This window comes from Gordionus sp. m RMFG-2023, unplaced genomic scaffold (genome assembly GCF_954871325.1).
Source record: "Gordionus sp. m RMFG-2023 unplaced genomic scaffold, tfGorSpeb1-WG-v2 contig_50, whole genome shotgun sequence".
Lineage (NCBI taxonomy): Eukaryota > Metazoa > Nematomorpha > Gordioida > Chordodea > Parachordodidae > Gordionus > Gordionus sp. m RMFG-2023.
In genome coordinates, this window is record NW_027051140.1 from 10,693 (window position 1) to 24,485 (window position 13,793).

A 13,793-nucleotide genomic window follows, 5' to 3' on the forward strand; every position below is an offset into this window, starting at 1 on the left:
ATGTTTAATATTTTTTTCGAATTTCATGTATTTCTGCAAATTTTTGGAATAGAATGTAAGCTTATGTAAGTAATCATTATTATAGGTATATGGGTTTTTAAAATTATTATTGTAAGAAGCACCATTTTGATCTAAATTCAATCACATTTTGGGAAATTTTTTGGGTTAAGTTAAATTTTAATTGCATGAGATTATTTTAGTAATTAATGCATTAAGCCAGGAAATTTAGCCTGAGTTTATCCCAGCCTTGATATATTTTTTATCATAAAACAAGTGTAGATTGTAACAGCAGTTGGTATTGATATAACATTGATATTTTAAAATTCACTTGATAACAAGCTAGACCATATAAGTGGTTAGTTTAGGCATATGCTACAAATATAAGGGTTAGGGTTTATAGAAGATTATGTGAAATTCAATAATTTAATTGAAACCATCTTCACGGTTCAGATTAAGCTTAATACTAAGCATTAGTTATTAGATTATGGTATACTACCAAGATAAGGGTTAGTGCATATATTAGAACAGGGTAAATATTCATTTTATTGGACATTAAACTCACTACATTTGGTAAAATCTAAACGATACTTAGGGCCACTGAACAGCAGCAGCCAATAATTTTCTTTTAGTTTTTTCCAAACTACGCGGTTCAAATTAAGTTTTAATTCCAAGCTCGTGAACCACATTAGTGGTGCTTATGGTTATACTACAAAGATAAAGGTTTATATTAGATTATGAAAAATATATTATACTTTATTAGACACAAATCAAATAATTAGAAAAATAAAAGTCAATCTTTATCACAATTCTATTCTATGTGTAAAAATTTAGCATCTCTACATATACAAATTTATGAACGTATAAAAGAATTTCAGGAAAGAAATAAAATTACCTCAAATAAATATGGATATTAATTTTTGGAAAATGAAATATAAATCTCTAAAAGATTTCATTATTTAATGAAGATATTCTTAACCCTTATACTTTTTTTGGACCAAATAAATATTATAAATATTAAAAATTAATTAATAAATCTATATTTATATTTAAGATAACAAATCCTATATATTTAATAAAAATTAATTTTAAATCAAATTATATCATCTATTTGATTTAATTTTACATTGGTTTTTAGTATAATTTGTTCAGTTATCATAAAATATCCGATTTCTAAAATAAAAGAGAATCATGGATGAGTTTAAACTGTTTCAGGACTGTATATGACTGTATTGAAGAGGAAAAGTATGACAATGCTTTAAGTGTTCTTTATATTCAAAATTAATATGTGTGTAAAATTATAAATATTTTTTAATTTCATTATTTATAGGAATTTGATTACGGAAATTATTGTAGGATATAAATTGTTTTAATAAATACAAAAAAAAACAGTAAAATTATGAATAGTTATTTGGGATATTAAGCGTTTTTAAGTCATTATAAAAAAATGTTAAAATTATAAATTGAATGAATAATACAGAATTCTATCTAATATTACTTACTATTTTAAAATAGGGAAATATTCGGAATTGCTTATAATCAGTAGGCAAGGCAAATTAAGAAGCGAAAATAAATTATATATTTTCATTTAAATTGTTATATTTGTGTGGTGTTGTTAATATAATTCTGAGTATGCATAAAAAAAAAGTCTTTCAACACTATTTTGGCTACTAAATTGTCCATGAAAATTTAAAAACTTAATATTTTTAAAAATTGAAATATAAAATTCATTAAAAGTAATGCCATTTTTTAATTTATTATAATAATGTTCAATATTTTAATTAAAATATTGGTATATATATACATTTTATAAAAAAAATTTTATCAGGAATTGTAATATGTATAAGTATAATAAGATATATTTTTAAAATATATTTTTTATAATATAATTTAAATTTATAAATAAATTGATACAAATTACAACATATTATAAAATAAGATATTTTTGTAATAATATTTCATTTATTTTTAACAACAATTGATTTTAAAAATTTTGATCAGATAAACAAGAGTGATTAGTACTCAACACCGCTTTTGCTGTAGGCTCAGAAGATGAGTGGGTATAATAGATATAAATTTTGATTGGGAAAATTGATTAAAAATTAAAGAATAATCTTTGCTTTGAAAAAAAAAAGCTTCGTTCATCGTCAAAATTGTAGATTTTTTGAAATAATTTTCATTTGCTTTTTTGGCTATAGTTTAAGCTGACTAGGACACGGCCTAAAAGATTTTTTAATATGTACATAATGGCAATATTATCATTTAATATAATATTAAAAATTGTATAATTGCAGATATGATCTAATTTTTTTGAAAGTACTAAATATATATATTGTTAAACATTAGGATCAACTTTTTATATACTAAAAAATTAGCAGTATTTTATTTAAGCTGAAATAGATAGACCTTGGGGATTTCTTTTAAATATAAGGAGATATCTACCTATTTTTTGGACGAAAGTACAAAAAAAATTTGAATACTCAAAATAAAACAAAATCTGTTTTATTAATAAAAAAATAGAATGGATGGATGGATGAGTAAAAAATAAATATTTTTATTTCTCTAACTTTACCTTTCTTTGACATAAAATTTAACATAGAGATTACACTCAAGGACGCATATATATTTTTCCAAGTAGAGGCAAATATTATTTTTGAAAAAACTATTAATAAAGTTTTTATCAAGGTTGATTCAGTGCGCTGTGTTTATTAGCATATCAAATAAGTTAAACGGTCTAGCTGAAAGTTTTGGTTGTTTTTGTTTTGTCACGATTTAAACCATATAATTTATTTTAAGAAGGGTTAACGCCAATTTAATCTATTTTCAGAGGTACTACTTTTCGGTGGTGTTGTTAAACGGTTCAATTGGGAAACTCAATATATTATCCAGAAAAATATATTGCAAGCCTGAAGAACAAGGATTCGGACATCTATTAGCAAAATCTCAAGGTTTATAAAATATTGAGTTGGCCGTTTGTAAAAATCGACTAAAATCGAGCCGTTTAATAACACTGTTCTTAAGTAAGTTTTTAATTATTGTTAAAGAATAAAATGTTATTTCATTGGTGTAAAAATATATAATAATTTTTATACATTAAAAAATAATCTAAATTGTGTTTGAAATTATGCGAAACATCTATAGAAATTTTCGGAAATTTTTTATACCATAGTTTGCATTTAGTTAGTAATACATTATTTGATACTTTAACATCCTCACAATAAAAATCTGTCAAATATATGTTTTTCTAACAAGATTTGAAATAGATTCGAAAGAATTCTGCGCTAATAATATTCCCAAATTTATAAGTGCTGCTTGATTAATCAAGAACCGTTAATTCATTTTAGTGATAAAAATATAGAAGAGGGAGATAAAGAAATTTATTTTAGAGTATTCGTCGACTAAAACTAGATTAATATTGGAACTATCATCTTGCCTTGCTGCGAGTCTAAGTAAACAAATGATTATAATTGATGAAATTCGTCATCTACATTTGCCTTAATTTCCTCAAGTTCCAATATAATGCTTTCAGCTATTCTCATAGTCTCAATCAAATAGATGTCATTTTTTTTGAAATATACTTTAGTTTTGCAGTGAAAAAGTTTAAATGATTTTGGAGAAAATGTTAGATAAATATTATGCCAAGAAAAATTTGAAATCTATATTAATTCATAAAATAAATTAATAGCATATTCATTTCTGCCTTGAATTAAAAAATAAAATTTTTAAATATATGCGATAAGATTTGTCTAACCGCCCACACATACGCGCCTGTCATGTATTTATCCCGTAACATGGAAATACCTTGTTAAGCTTCATAGTCCTCCACTCTGAAATAGAACTTAGATCGAAACTTACTGGGCATCCTTTAAACTTTTCAGCGTCTGAGCTACACGTGTCACACGGAAACAAATTTTTTTTGTATATATAGATAGTTTACGATGCTATCTTATATTTTTAGAAAAATACATAAAAAAATAATGTTCAATGCCAAATAGCATTTCCCTCATTTTACATGCTAATATATTTGAATACCATATGCAATTATACTTATATAATCCACTTGATTTCAAATGTAAGTATAAATAGTAAATAGAGAAATATATTTATTTGATTATAGTTGCAAAATTGAGTTTATATTTGTAATCTTAGAAATTTCTTCATCTATTTTTGTTTGTACAATGATAAAAGTAACATTTCACGTAGAATAATATAATATTGCCTTGTTTAAAATGTTCAGATATAATAGATTTTATTTTAAAATAATAATATTAATAAATGTTTAAAAATTATAACATAAATATATAACAATTTATGGGACAATTGACATGAAAGAATTGTAAAAATAAATATAATTATGACTACTATGTCAATATTTCTTATAAGGTTTAACATTAAAATATGGAAATATTTTTGAAAGGGGAGTAATTACTATAATATAGGCATATTCTTTATTCAAAAATTTATTTTAACGTAAATAAGGGTTTATAACTATTATTAACCAATGGGGGAGGTGATCATATTTATAGGAGCAGTAGGCGTAGTTGTCGGAATTGCAGTAGTACTCATATTTGTAGGAATTACGGTGGTAGTCGTCACTGTATGAGTTGTGACATTTAATATTGTAGGAATCATGGTTGTAGTCGTTACTGTGTGAGTTGTGGCATTTGATATAGTTGTAGGAGTTCTAGTAGTTTTGGGTGTTTTAGTAGTTTTGTGGGTTTTCCGTTTACTCTTTCTAGACCTGTGTTTAGTAGTTTTCCGTTTGCTATTCCTAGTTTTTCTTCTTTTCGTTTTCGGTTTGTAACTTCTAGGGATTCGAGTTGTTTTGGGAGTTTTATGTGTGCTAATAATCACTGGATTTCGTTTTCCGGTTGTATTAGTGTTTATCGATGTTGTTATATTCGTGTTAAGGTTTACTCTAGTTACAGTTTTATTATAAGAATGATCTCCAATTTCACCTTTTGATATTAATATATCTTTGTAATAAAATGTGAAAACTTTCCTAAGTTTATTTGAAGTCAGAGTATAATTAAAATACATAACATTTAAATCAATTATAGCTCATATTTTTTTAAAAACTCTTCGTTTTTGCCGAAATTATATTCCAGCTTTGTACTTTGTAGAATTTCAAACATTTTAATAATGGAAATTTGAATCAATTCTGGATTTAAAATGATTTTTCATTAATTACTAATACATTTGAAACCTAAATGTCTTACAATTTATAGGATAGGCATTATACTATATACATGGTAGGAATACGATTCTTATTTTAAAACTTAATATATTTAATGGCCGAACCATCCGATTTATTTTAAAAAAAATTAAAAAATAGCATATCTACGAAATTTTTCTAGGATCAAATCCACAAAAATATCTATTATCCAAGACTTTAATATTTTAATTTGTTACAAGATGTGATTTCGTCTATAAAAATAATATCATAATTTGCGCCTAAAATTTTTTGCCTAATTATGAATTAAAAATGGCTTACTATTTATGTTATATATAATATTTGCGATAAATATATTTTAATTTCCTGTCCTTAAAATGCTAAATAACGAATAATTATTTATATTTTAGTATATAGCTTATTAAAAATACACTTTTTCTTTTACCAGAGTTGAAAGCAAGTCCATAGATGATACCAAAAGTCAAAATAATTGCAACACACTAATTGAAAATTTAAGATTAGTACCATATTAAATTTTAACTATATATATTTTTACCAGCGATTTCAAATGCATTTGTATATTAGTGATTTTGTTATCCAATTATTGAGGAAACTTTTATTTTCAAGTCAATATATAATTTTTAGGTGTATTCTATTAAAAATTGTGATTTTAAAAATTTTTTCCAACTTTAAAATGAAGGTTAAATTAACATTAATAATTAATTTACATTGACTTATTATCATTTGGCAAGAAATAGAGAGTACTTTGGAACTAATTTTGGTAGTTTGATATCTTCGATAATAAATATGTATTTAAAAAAAAAATTTAACACTTTTTGAAGGTTAGAACATTATTTTATTTCTCATATTACCAAGTAAACATTTTTGTAATATTTTAAAAATGTAATATGATGTTTTTGGCATTTAGTTAAGAAATTTGAAACATAAGAATATATATATATATTTATTTTTTTTATTAAAAAAATTAAAAACCCAGATATTTATTTATTTCATGCTACCATCTATTTGCGAAACGCTACATTTATGTGCGTGCTGATATTTTTACGCGATATGCGGAATCAAAAATGAATCGTGATAGGAACTCAGAATGAAAACTTAAAAGATAAGAGAAAAGAAATTCATAGATTGCCTAAACCGTTTTGAAATAGGAAACCCCATTTTGGCTTTTTTTAAGTGTTTTGCGATTGTTTTTTTTCGTGTTTTTACTCTTACATTTTAGGCTGTTTAGTCAAATTTTTGAAGATGAATGAACCAGGATACAGCCTTTCATTAGTTAGATTGTGTCCTGGTTCTACTTATTTTCGATATTTTTGTTGTTTAGCATAGCCAAGCAGCCTTTAAACTAGGTCCCCATAGGCTGTTTAATAATAGGTCGAACCTGAGCACACCATTAGAGTCCTGTGCGGGCTGTCGGGCTTGGACATTGAAAACTTTTTTAACAGGCTTAGGTGAACAAGCCGAAAATTAAATATTAGAAATATCATCAATAATTATTTGATTCAAAGTAATGCCACATAAGATCCACAATGGCATTCATACTTGTTAATTTACCCGATTTCCCATTCCCAACAATTTCCTGTGATCTTGATTTGTATTGTGGCTACTTAAAACTCTATTACTTACATACATCATATTATATCAGGCTAAAAAAAATATATATACTAATATTCTACATTTAGTCAACATAAAATCTAGAATATTAATCTATTTGTTTTATATAAAATCTATTCAATTTAATAGCTTTAGATTTTTATATTTATAAAAAAAAATTTATACAATGGATCCTAAATTTAAAAATAATTTCTGCTAAAATTAAAATTAATTTGAGACCAAAGATTATACAAATGGAAAATCTATAGTATGGAAATTCCTACTTATGTTTAATAAACGGGATGAAAAATTCCAAAGTTTTTACCAAAAAGTTGTGTTCGGGCTCAGGTCGAGATCGGACACGAATTTTTAAAATTTTTGCTCGGGTCAGGCTCGGGTCCCTAAAAATTACTTTTCAGGGCTCTATTCACCACGAATGCTCAGAAAAATTACAAAATTCTTAGAATCCTTATTAAAACTGGAGTGCTATCACTCGGATCTAAAACTGGATCAGATTTAAAAATGAAGACTATATTAATTAAATAGTCTTCTTTTTTTTAATTGAAAGATAGATTCAATGATAGAGCTTTTAATTTTTTATTTTTTATTCAACCCTTTCTTATACTTTTCATCGAAGCCTTCTAAGAATCGTTCATTACCCAGATTTTAAGAATATATTATATATTAGATTATTAGTTTTGGTGAAAGTGATACCTGAGTTTAACCAATATTTATTCCCTAAATAATATTTATTAATTGATAAATGGTAAGCAAACACACCCATTAACACCGTATTACCATCAATCATCACACACAAAAAAAATTTTTCACACCTTTAATCTCGAAATACCAAACAGATATATCAGTCAATCCACCTATATATTGCATTCAACTCCTTCAATTATCTGACAGACTTGATGGTCATGAATGGTTAGAATCACTCCCTAGTCGTAACCTTAGTAATCTCTTATCAGATGAATAATTGAGAGTAACGATAGGCAGCGTCTACATGGCAGAAAATTTGATGGAGGCAACCCCCATCCCAAATCTACCCCTACCCCCCTAAAAAAATTTCGCGGCCTTCGGCCGCGATATTTGCCTTAATCAAGAAAATCTTATATTAAGTCACTATTTATACCCTTACAAACATTCAGACCTGCTTTGGAAAAAAAAATTTACAAACTGATAACTATTGTTACTATCCGTTTTCAATTAACTTATATTTAAGTAGGTAGTGCAATCTTTTCATAATTTGATTGATAATCAATTTATTTTCATAAAAATTAATATAATAGTATTAAATGAGATAACATATTTACATTACTATAAAAAAATATCAAAAATTTAGTAAAAAAATATAAGATGAGTAATTTTAAAGAGGTATAGCTTGATTCTATAATTACTAATACCTTTATATTAAGTAAAAAAAACAAAATGAGTAATTTTAAAGAGGTATAGCTTGATTCTATAAATACTAATGCCTTTATATTAATTAAAAACATTCATATAGATATAACTATTATATAAAAAAAATTTTTATGTAAATATAACTTTTATATAAAATATTAGAATAAAGAATATAGTATATTTTGCACAAGAATTATAAAAACATTTATGTAAATATAACTATTATATAAAATATAAAATGAATAGAGTATATTTTGCACTGGAAATATAAATTTTTTTATGTAAATATAACTTTTATATAAAATATGAGAAAAAAATGAATATAGTTGCACTGGAATTATAAAAACATCTATGTAAATATAAGTTTTATATAAAATATTAAAATAAAATGAATATAATATATTTTGCACTGGAATTATAAAAACATTTATGTAAATATAACTATTATAAAATATTTAAATAAAATGAATATAGTATTATATTATGCACCGGACTAGAATGATATAAAAAACTATTAAATTAAATTTACATTATTAAAAAGGCGTATATAATTAGCTGTGAAAAAGATATAACTTATTTTATTAATAATTTAGTTAATCTTTTAGACGTAGATGCAAATCGCGTTATAATGTCGTCTATTTTAAATCTTTCAAAAACATCAATTTCGCTGGATATTAGAAGTAAATTTTCTAAAAAGGGGTCAGAAATTTTATTCCGCATTCTAGTTTTATTTATTTTGACTTTGCTCATCACTCTTTCGGCTGAACAAGAAGTAGTTGGTAGAGTCAATAAATATTTATATAATAAATATAAATTAGAATAAGAATTTAATTTATTTAAAAGACGATATGGTAGTATAAATGAATATTTTATCCATTTTTTTGTATTAATTATGTTATCGTTATTGATATCTTCCTCGGTTTCATCGTTTACAATACCTTTAATTATATATAATTTTAAATAAAATATCAATAAATTACTTTCATCAATATATAACCCATCATTCTTTTTTATTTTCAAAAGATCCTTGCAATAAATGATTGCTTGTGAATCCAAATATAAAGATCGAAAATCATTATATTCACGAGCAATATCTTGAGCATTTAATTGGTAAGTATGACAAATTTGAGATATTTGCCACCCTTCTATTCTATCATTGGCTATAATTCCAGCTGGTGTAAAAAGAGATATTTGAGATAAAAAATTTAAACAATCATAATTAAATCTTTCATTTAAATCATTAATGATTGTATCAAGCACAGGGAAAAATATTTCCCTTTTATATCTATAATGCTAAATAATAATTTTAAATCTTTTTTTATTCAACTTGTTTTTTTTTTGTTTAACATAATTATTGAATGCTGTTTGATCAAATTTGAATATTGATTTTATATTATGCAATTCCGTTGTAACATTATTCTTTTTCAAATAACTGTTAGAGATAAGGAATGCAATTTTAAAAAAATATTATCCCCATTAGCTACATTTTAAAATTATTTATAGAAATCGTAACTAATTTTAACCTCTTAGTCTTTGTAATTTATTTTTTGTGTGTTGTATTAATTTAGTTACCATAGCCAAATCATTACCAACTGCCTGCATTTCAATACAAGCCTCATGTGTGCATTTCAATATTTCTTTCAAAATAAATAGACTTAATATGAAATCTTCATCCTTAATTCTTGTTAATAATCCATCGGCAATAGAAGAGGTGCTTGGGTCATTAGAATCTTTTAATTCATTTAATGATGCTATAAAATGTTCATAAACATCTAAAAAAATTTCTACAGCTTTATAAGATGATGACCAATTTCTAAAAAAAGATAAGTTACATTAAAAATATTATATTTACCTTGTTGTATTTTTTATTCTTTTAAGAGATTTTTTAGACTTTGTCATTTGATATTTAACAAACACTCCTTGACGTCTTACCCCATTCATGAAATTATATAACTCATCCAATATTCCCATTACCTTTTTCATTTCTATTTTGCATCCACAAACATGAGCAACTACTAAATTGAGCCTATGTGCATGGCACCAAATATATATGGCTTTTGGAGCCTCTTTCAATATTAAAGCCTGCATTCCTTTGTATACTCCTCTCATATTCCCTGCACCATCCATACTTTGCCCAACCATATAATCAAGAGGAAGACCAAGATCTTTGAACTTAGAAAAAACATGTTTCTTTATATTTTCCCCGGTGGTTTCTGATGTTGTAAAAACATGGATGATCCTTTCTACAGGATGTGGATGCGGATCATCTTCTATATATCTTACAAGTAAAGCAATGCATTCTTTTTTAGACACATCATATGTTCCATCTAATATGATGCTATAGGCACAATTCTCTTTAATTTTTTGAATAATACATTTTATTATTTTTATCTTAATGACTTCAATAATTTTTTTCACATGGCCATATGACAATAAATTTATATAAGGTCTTGAAATTTTATCTGATTTTTTTCTCCTCAATTTTTCGTTGTTATCAATGTATGCCCGTAAAGTTGGAACCGTTTTTGCCATTAATTTTATGAGGCACATAAAATTACCTTCATTCGAATTAGTGCCCCAAAAGGCTATGTTACATTTTATAAGGTATATAATGGCATCAATAATATTATGAACTATATTACGATTTTCCATTATTATATCAAGCCTATTTGATAGAAAATGATCTTGAATACGCTTATTTGCAAGCCAAGTCATGTTGGTGTATTCACAATCCTTATGAATAGAAGATGACTCATGTCTCTCTAAGTCACGCTTAAAATTTTTCCAATTATTTACTCCAAGTTGAGTCCAAAAAGTATTGGATTTAGGGCCACCAAACATAAGACAATAAAGACAAAAGACTTTGTCTAAAGTGGTGCTATAGGATAACCAATTTCTTGGTTTGAGGGAACCATCAATATTAACCTTTTTATAATAGGATATATTCATGCTCCTATTTAAAAGTAGAAATAATGGATGCGTAAAAATTAATAAAAATTAAATTTTTTAAAAACCTTTTGTGAGTAACAGGATATTGAAATATATTTGAACATGGCTGACATGGGCCTATGGAAATTATGAAATTAATCAAGATATTTGTCATTCTAAAGAATATGAAATGAAAAGGGTCATTAGGCTCCTTTTTTTTATATAATTGAATAATATTTGGGCCTTTAATGTTTGAAATATTTTGGCTTGCATTGGGATTGATAATTGGATGAAAAAAAGATATAATTGGGGAATTTTCAATAACTTTGTGTGTTTGCTAATTATTATTAAAGAGTGTATAGTTTTATTTAAATTAAATACCTCATCATTCAAAATCAGCAGATCACTGGAACTGGGCATTGTATGAGAAGATAATATAATTTGGGAATCTTCAGTAAAAGATTTGTGCTAATTATTAAATAAAGAATAATTAAAATTTGTTTATTCATGAAAATATCTGAATATCCTCATTTATTCCCTTCAAAATTATAAAAGAAATCTTATTTAAATTAAGTACCTCATTATTCAAAATCAGCAGATCACTGGAACTGGGCATTGTATGAGAAGATAATATAATTTGGGAATCTTCAATAAAAGATTCATGCTAATTATTAAATAAAGAGTGGTTAAAATTTGTTTACTTATGAAAATCTTAATTTTAATAAAAATTTTATTCTTAATTAAGATATAGAAAAGTGGAAAATATTTCATAATTTATTCACTTCAGAATTATCAAACAAATCTTATTTAAATTAAGTACCTCATCATTCAAAATCACCAGATCACTGGAACTGGGCATTGTATGAGATAATATAATTTGGGAATCTTCAGTAAAAGATTTGTGCTACTTATTAAATAAAGAATAATTAAAATTTGTTTATTCATGAAAATATCTGAATATCCTCATTTATTCCCTTCAAAATTATAAAAGAAATCTTATTTAAATTAAGTACCTCATTATTCAAAATCAGCAGATCACTGGAACTGGGCATTGTATGAGAAGATAATATAATTTGGGAATCTTCAATAAAAGATTCATGCTAATTATTAAATAAAGAGTGGTTAAAATTTGTTTACTTATGAAAATCTTAATTTTAATAAAAATTTTATTCTTAATTAAGATATAGAAAAGTGGAAAATATTTCATAATTTATTCACTTCAGAATTATCAAACAAATCTTATTTAAATTAAGTACCTCATCATTCAAAATCACCAGATCACTGGAACTGGGCATTGTATGAGATAATATAATTTGGGAATCTTCAGTAAAAGATTTGAGCTAATTATTAAATAAAGATTAATTAAAATTTGTTCATGAAAATATCTGAATATCCTCATTTATTCCCTTCAAAATTATAAAACAAATCTTATTTAAATTAAGTACCTCATTATTCAAAATCAGCAGATCACTGGAACTGGGCATTGTATGAGATAATATAATTTGGGAATCTTCAATAAAAGATTTGTGCTAATTATTAAATAAAGAGTAGTGAAAATTTTAGGCAAATGACTTATTTTATTCTTAATTATAATATATAAATTTTTTTTTAACAAAAGTTGAAATATTTAAATATTCTTATAATTTATTTCCTTCAAAATTGATAAAGGGCATAATAAAAATGTACCTATATATTAAAAATCTTATCTTTAATAAAAATTAAAAGTATTATGCTCAAATTATAGATGAAGAATTGGTTTCTACTAATTCACAAAATTTAAGGTTATTTTTACTTATATTTATTGTCATGAATTAAAATAATATATATAAAAAATTACTTTTTGGAAGTAAGATGTTATTGATTTTTTTTGTAACTTGGTTTCAACCCCATTTGTGATATTGAATGGAATATCTTTATTTAAGGATACCCAATTATTATCCTTTTTGATAGCTATCTTTGTAAATTTGATATCAGATAACTTGACATGAGGATGTTTATGTTTATAATGGTTATTTATTTTGTCACTTCTTATTTTAGAAGTTTTACAATTAATATAGTCACATTTGACTTTATATATTGTTTTGTTACTTGGCATCTAGAATAAAAATGAAATAAATATTTAGATAATATTTTTTTACTCACTGATGGCCATCAAGAATGATGGAGAATCATAATTTTATCCTTTATTTGACGGTGGATGGCTGAATCTTAAAATTCTCCTATCTTATGAGGTGTGATTCAGAAATTAAATTTATATTTGTTTAAATGAGGGTGTAATTTTAAAATTTTCCAGTGGTTTTACAAAATATATTAAAGAAATATATATTTAGATATTTTAATATATGTGCACAATAAATTTTTATTCATTTGTATTATATTTTTAATCTAAAAAATATATTAAAATCTTTTAAAATAAATTCTTATTCATTTGTATTTGTAATTTATAATCAAAAAAATATATTCTAGACCCTTATTGTTTTTAAATTAAAATTCATAAATATACACTCTATTAACATATTTTATAAAAATAATGAAAAATTTACTGATTCAATCATCATCATATAAAGGAAATTTATTATGCACCCATCATTGAATAAAGAAGAAAATTCTGATTACCAGTCATTCATAATGGACTATCAGCTATTAACTTATATTTTTGATAATGTTTTCTTAAAAG

At 24.6% G+C, this 13,793-nt stretch overlaps 1 protein-coding gene and 1 long non-coding RNA gene across 2 annotated transcripts; both read right to left on the minus strand.

The window, feature by feature from the left end:
• Positions 1-8,062: 8,062 nt before the first annotated feature.
• LOC135930749 (uncharacterized) lies at positions 8,063-9,626 on the minus strand. The gene is made up of 3 exons (XR_010572881.1): positions 9,516-9,626; positions 9,169-9,473; positions 8,063-9,126 (listed from the first exon to the last, which is right to left on the minus strand). It is a non-coding gene; the product is annotated as an uncharacterized LOC135930749 (long non-coding RNA).
• Positions 9,627-10,036: 410 nt separating this feature from the next.
• On the minus strand, positions 10,037-11,137 carry LOC135930750 (zinc finger MYM-type protein 1-like). The gene has a single exon (XM_065467542.1). It carries the CDS (start codon positions 11,135-11,137, stop codon positions 10,037-10,039), a length of 1,101 nt encoding a protein of 366 aa, XP_065323614.1.
• Between the last annotated feature and the right edge of the window lie 2,656 nt (positions 11,138-13,793).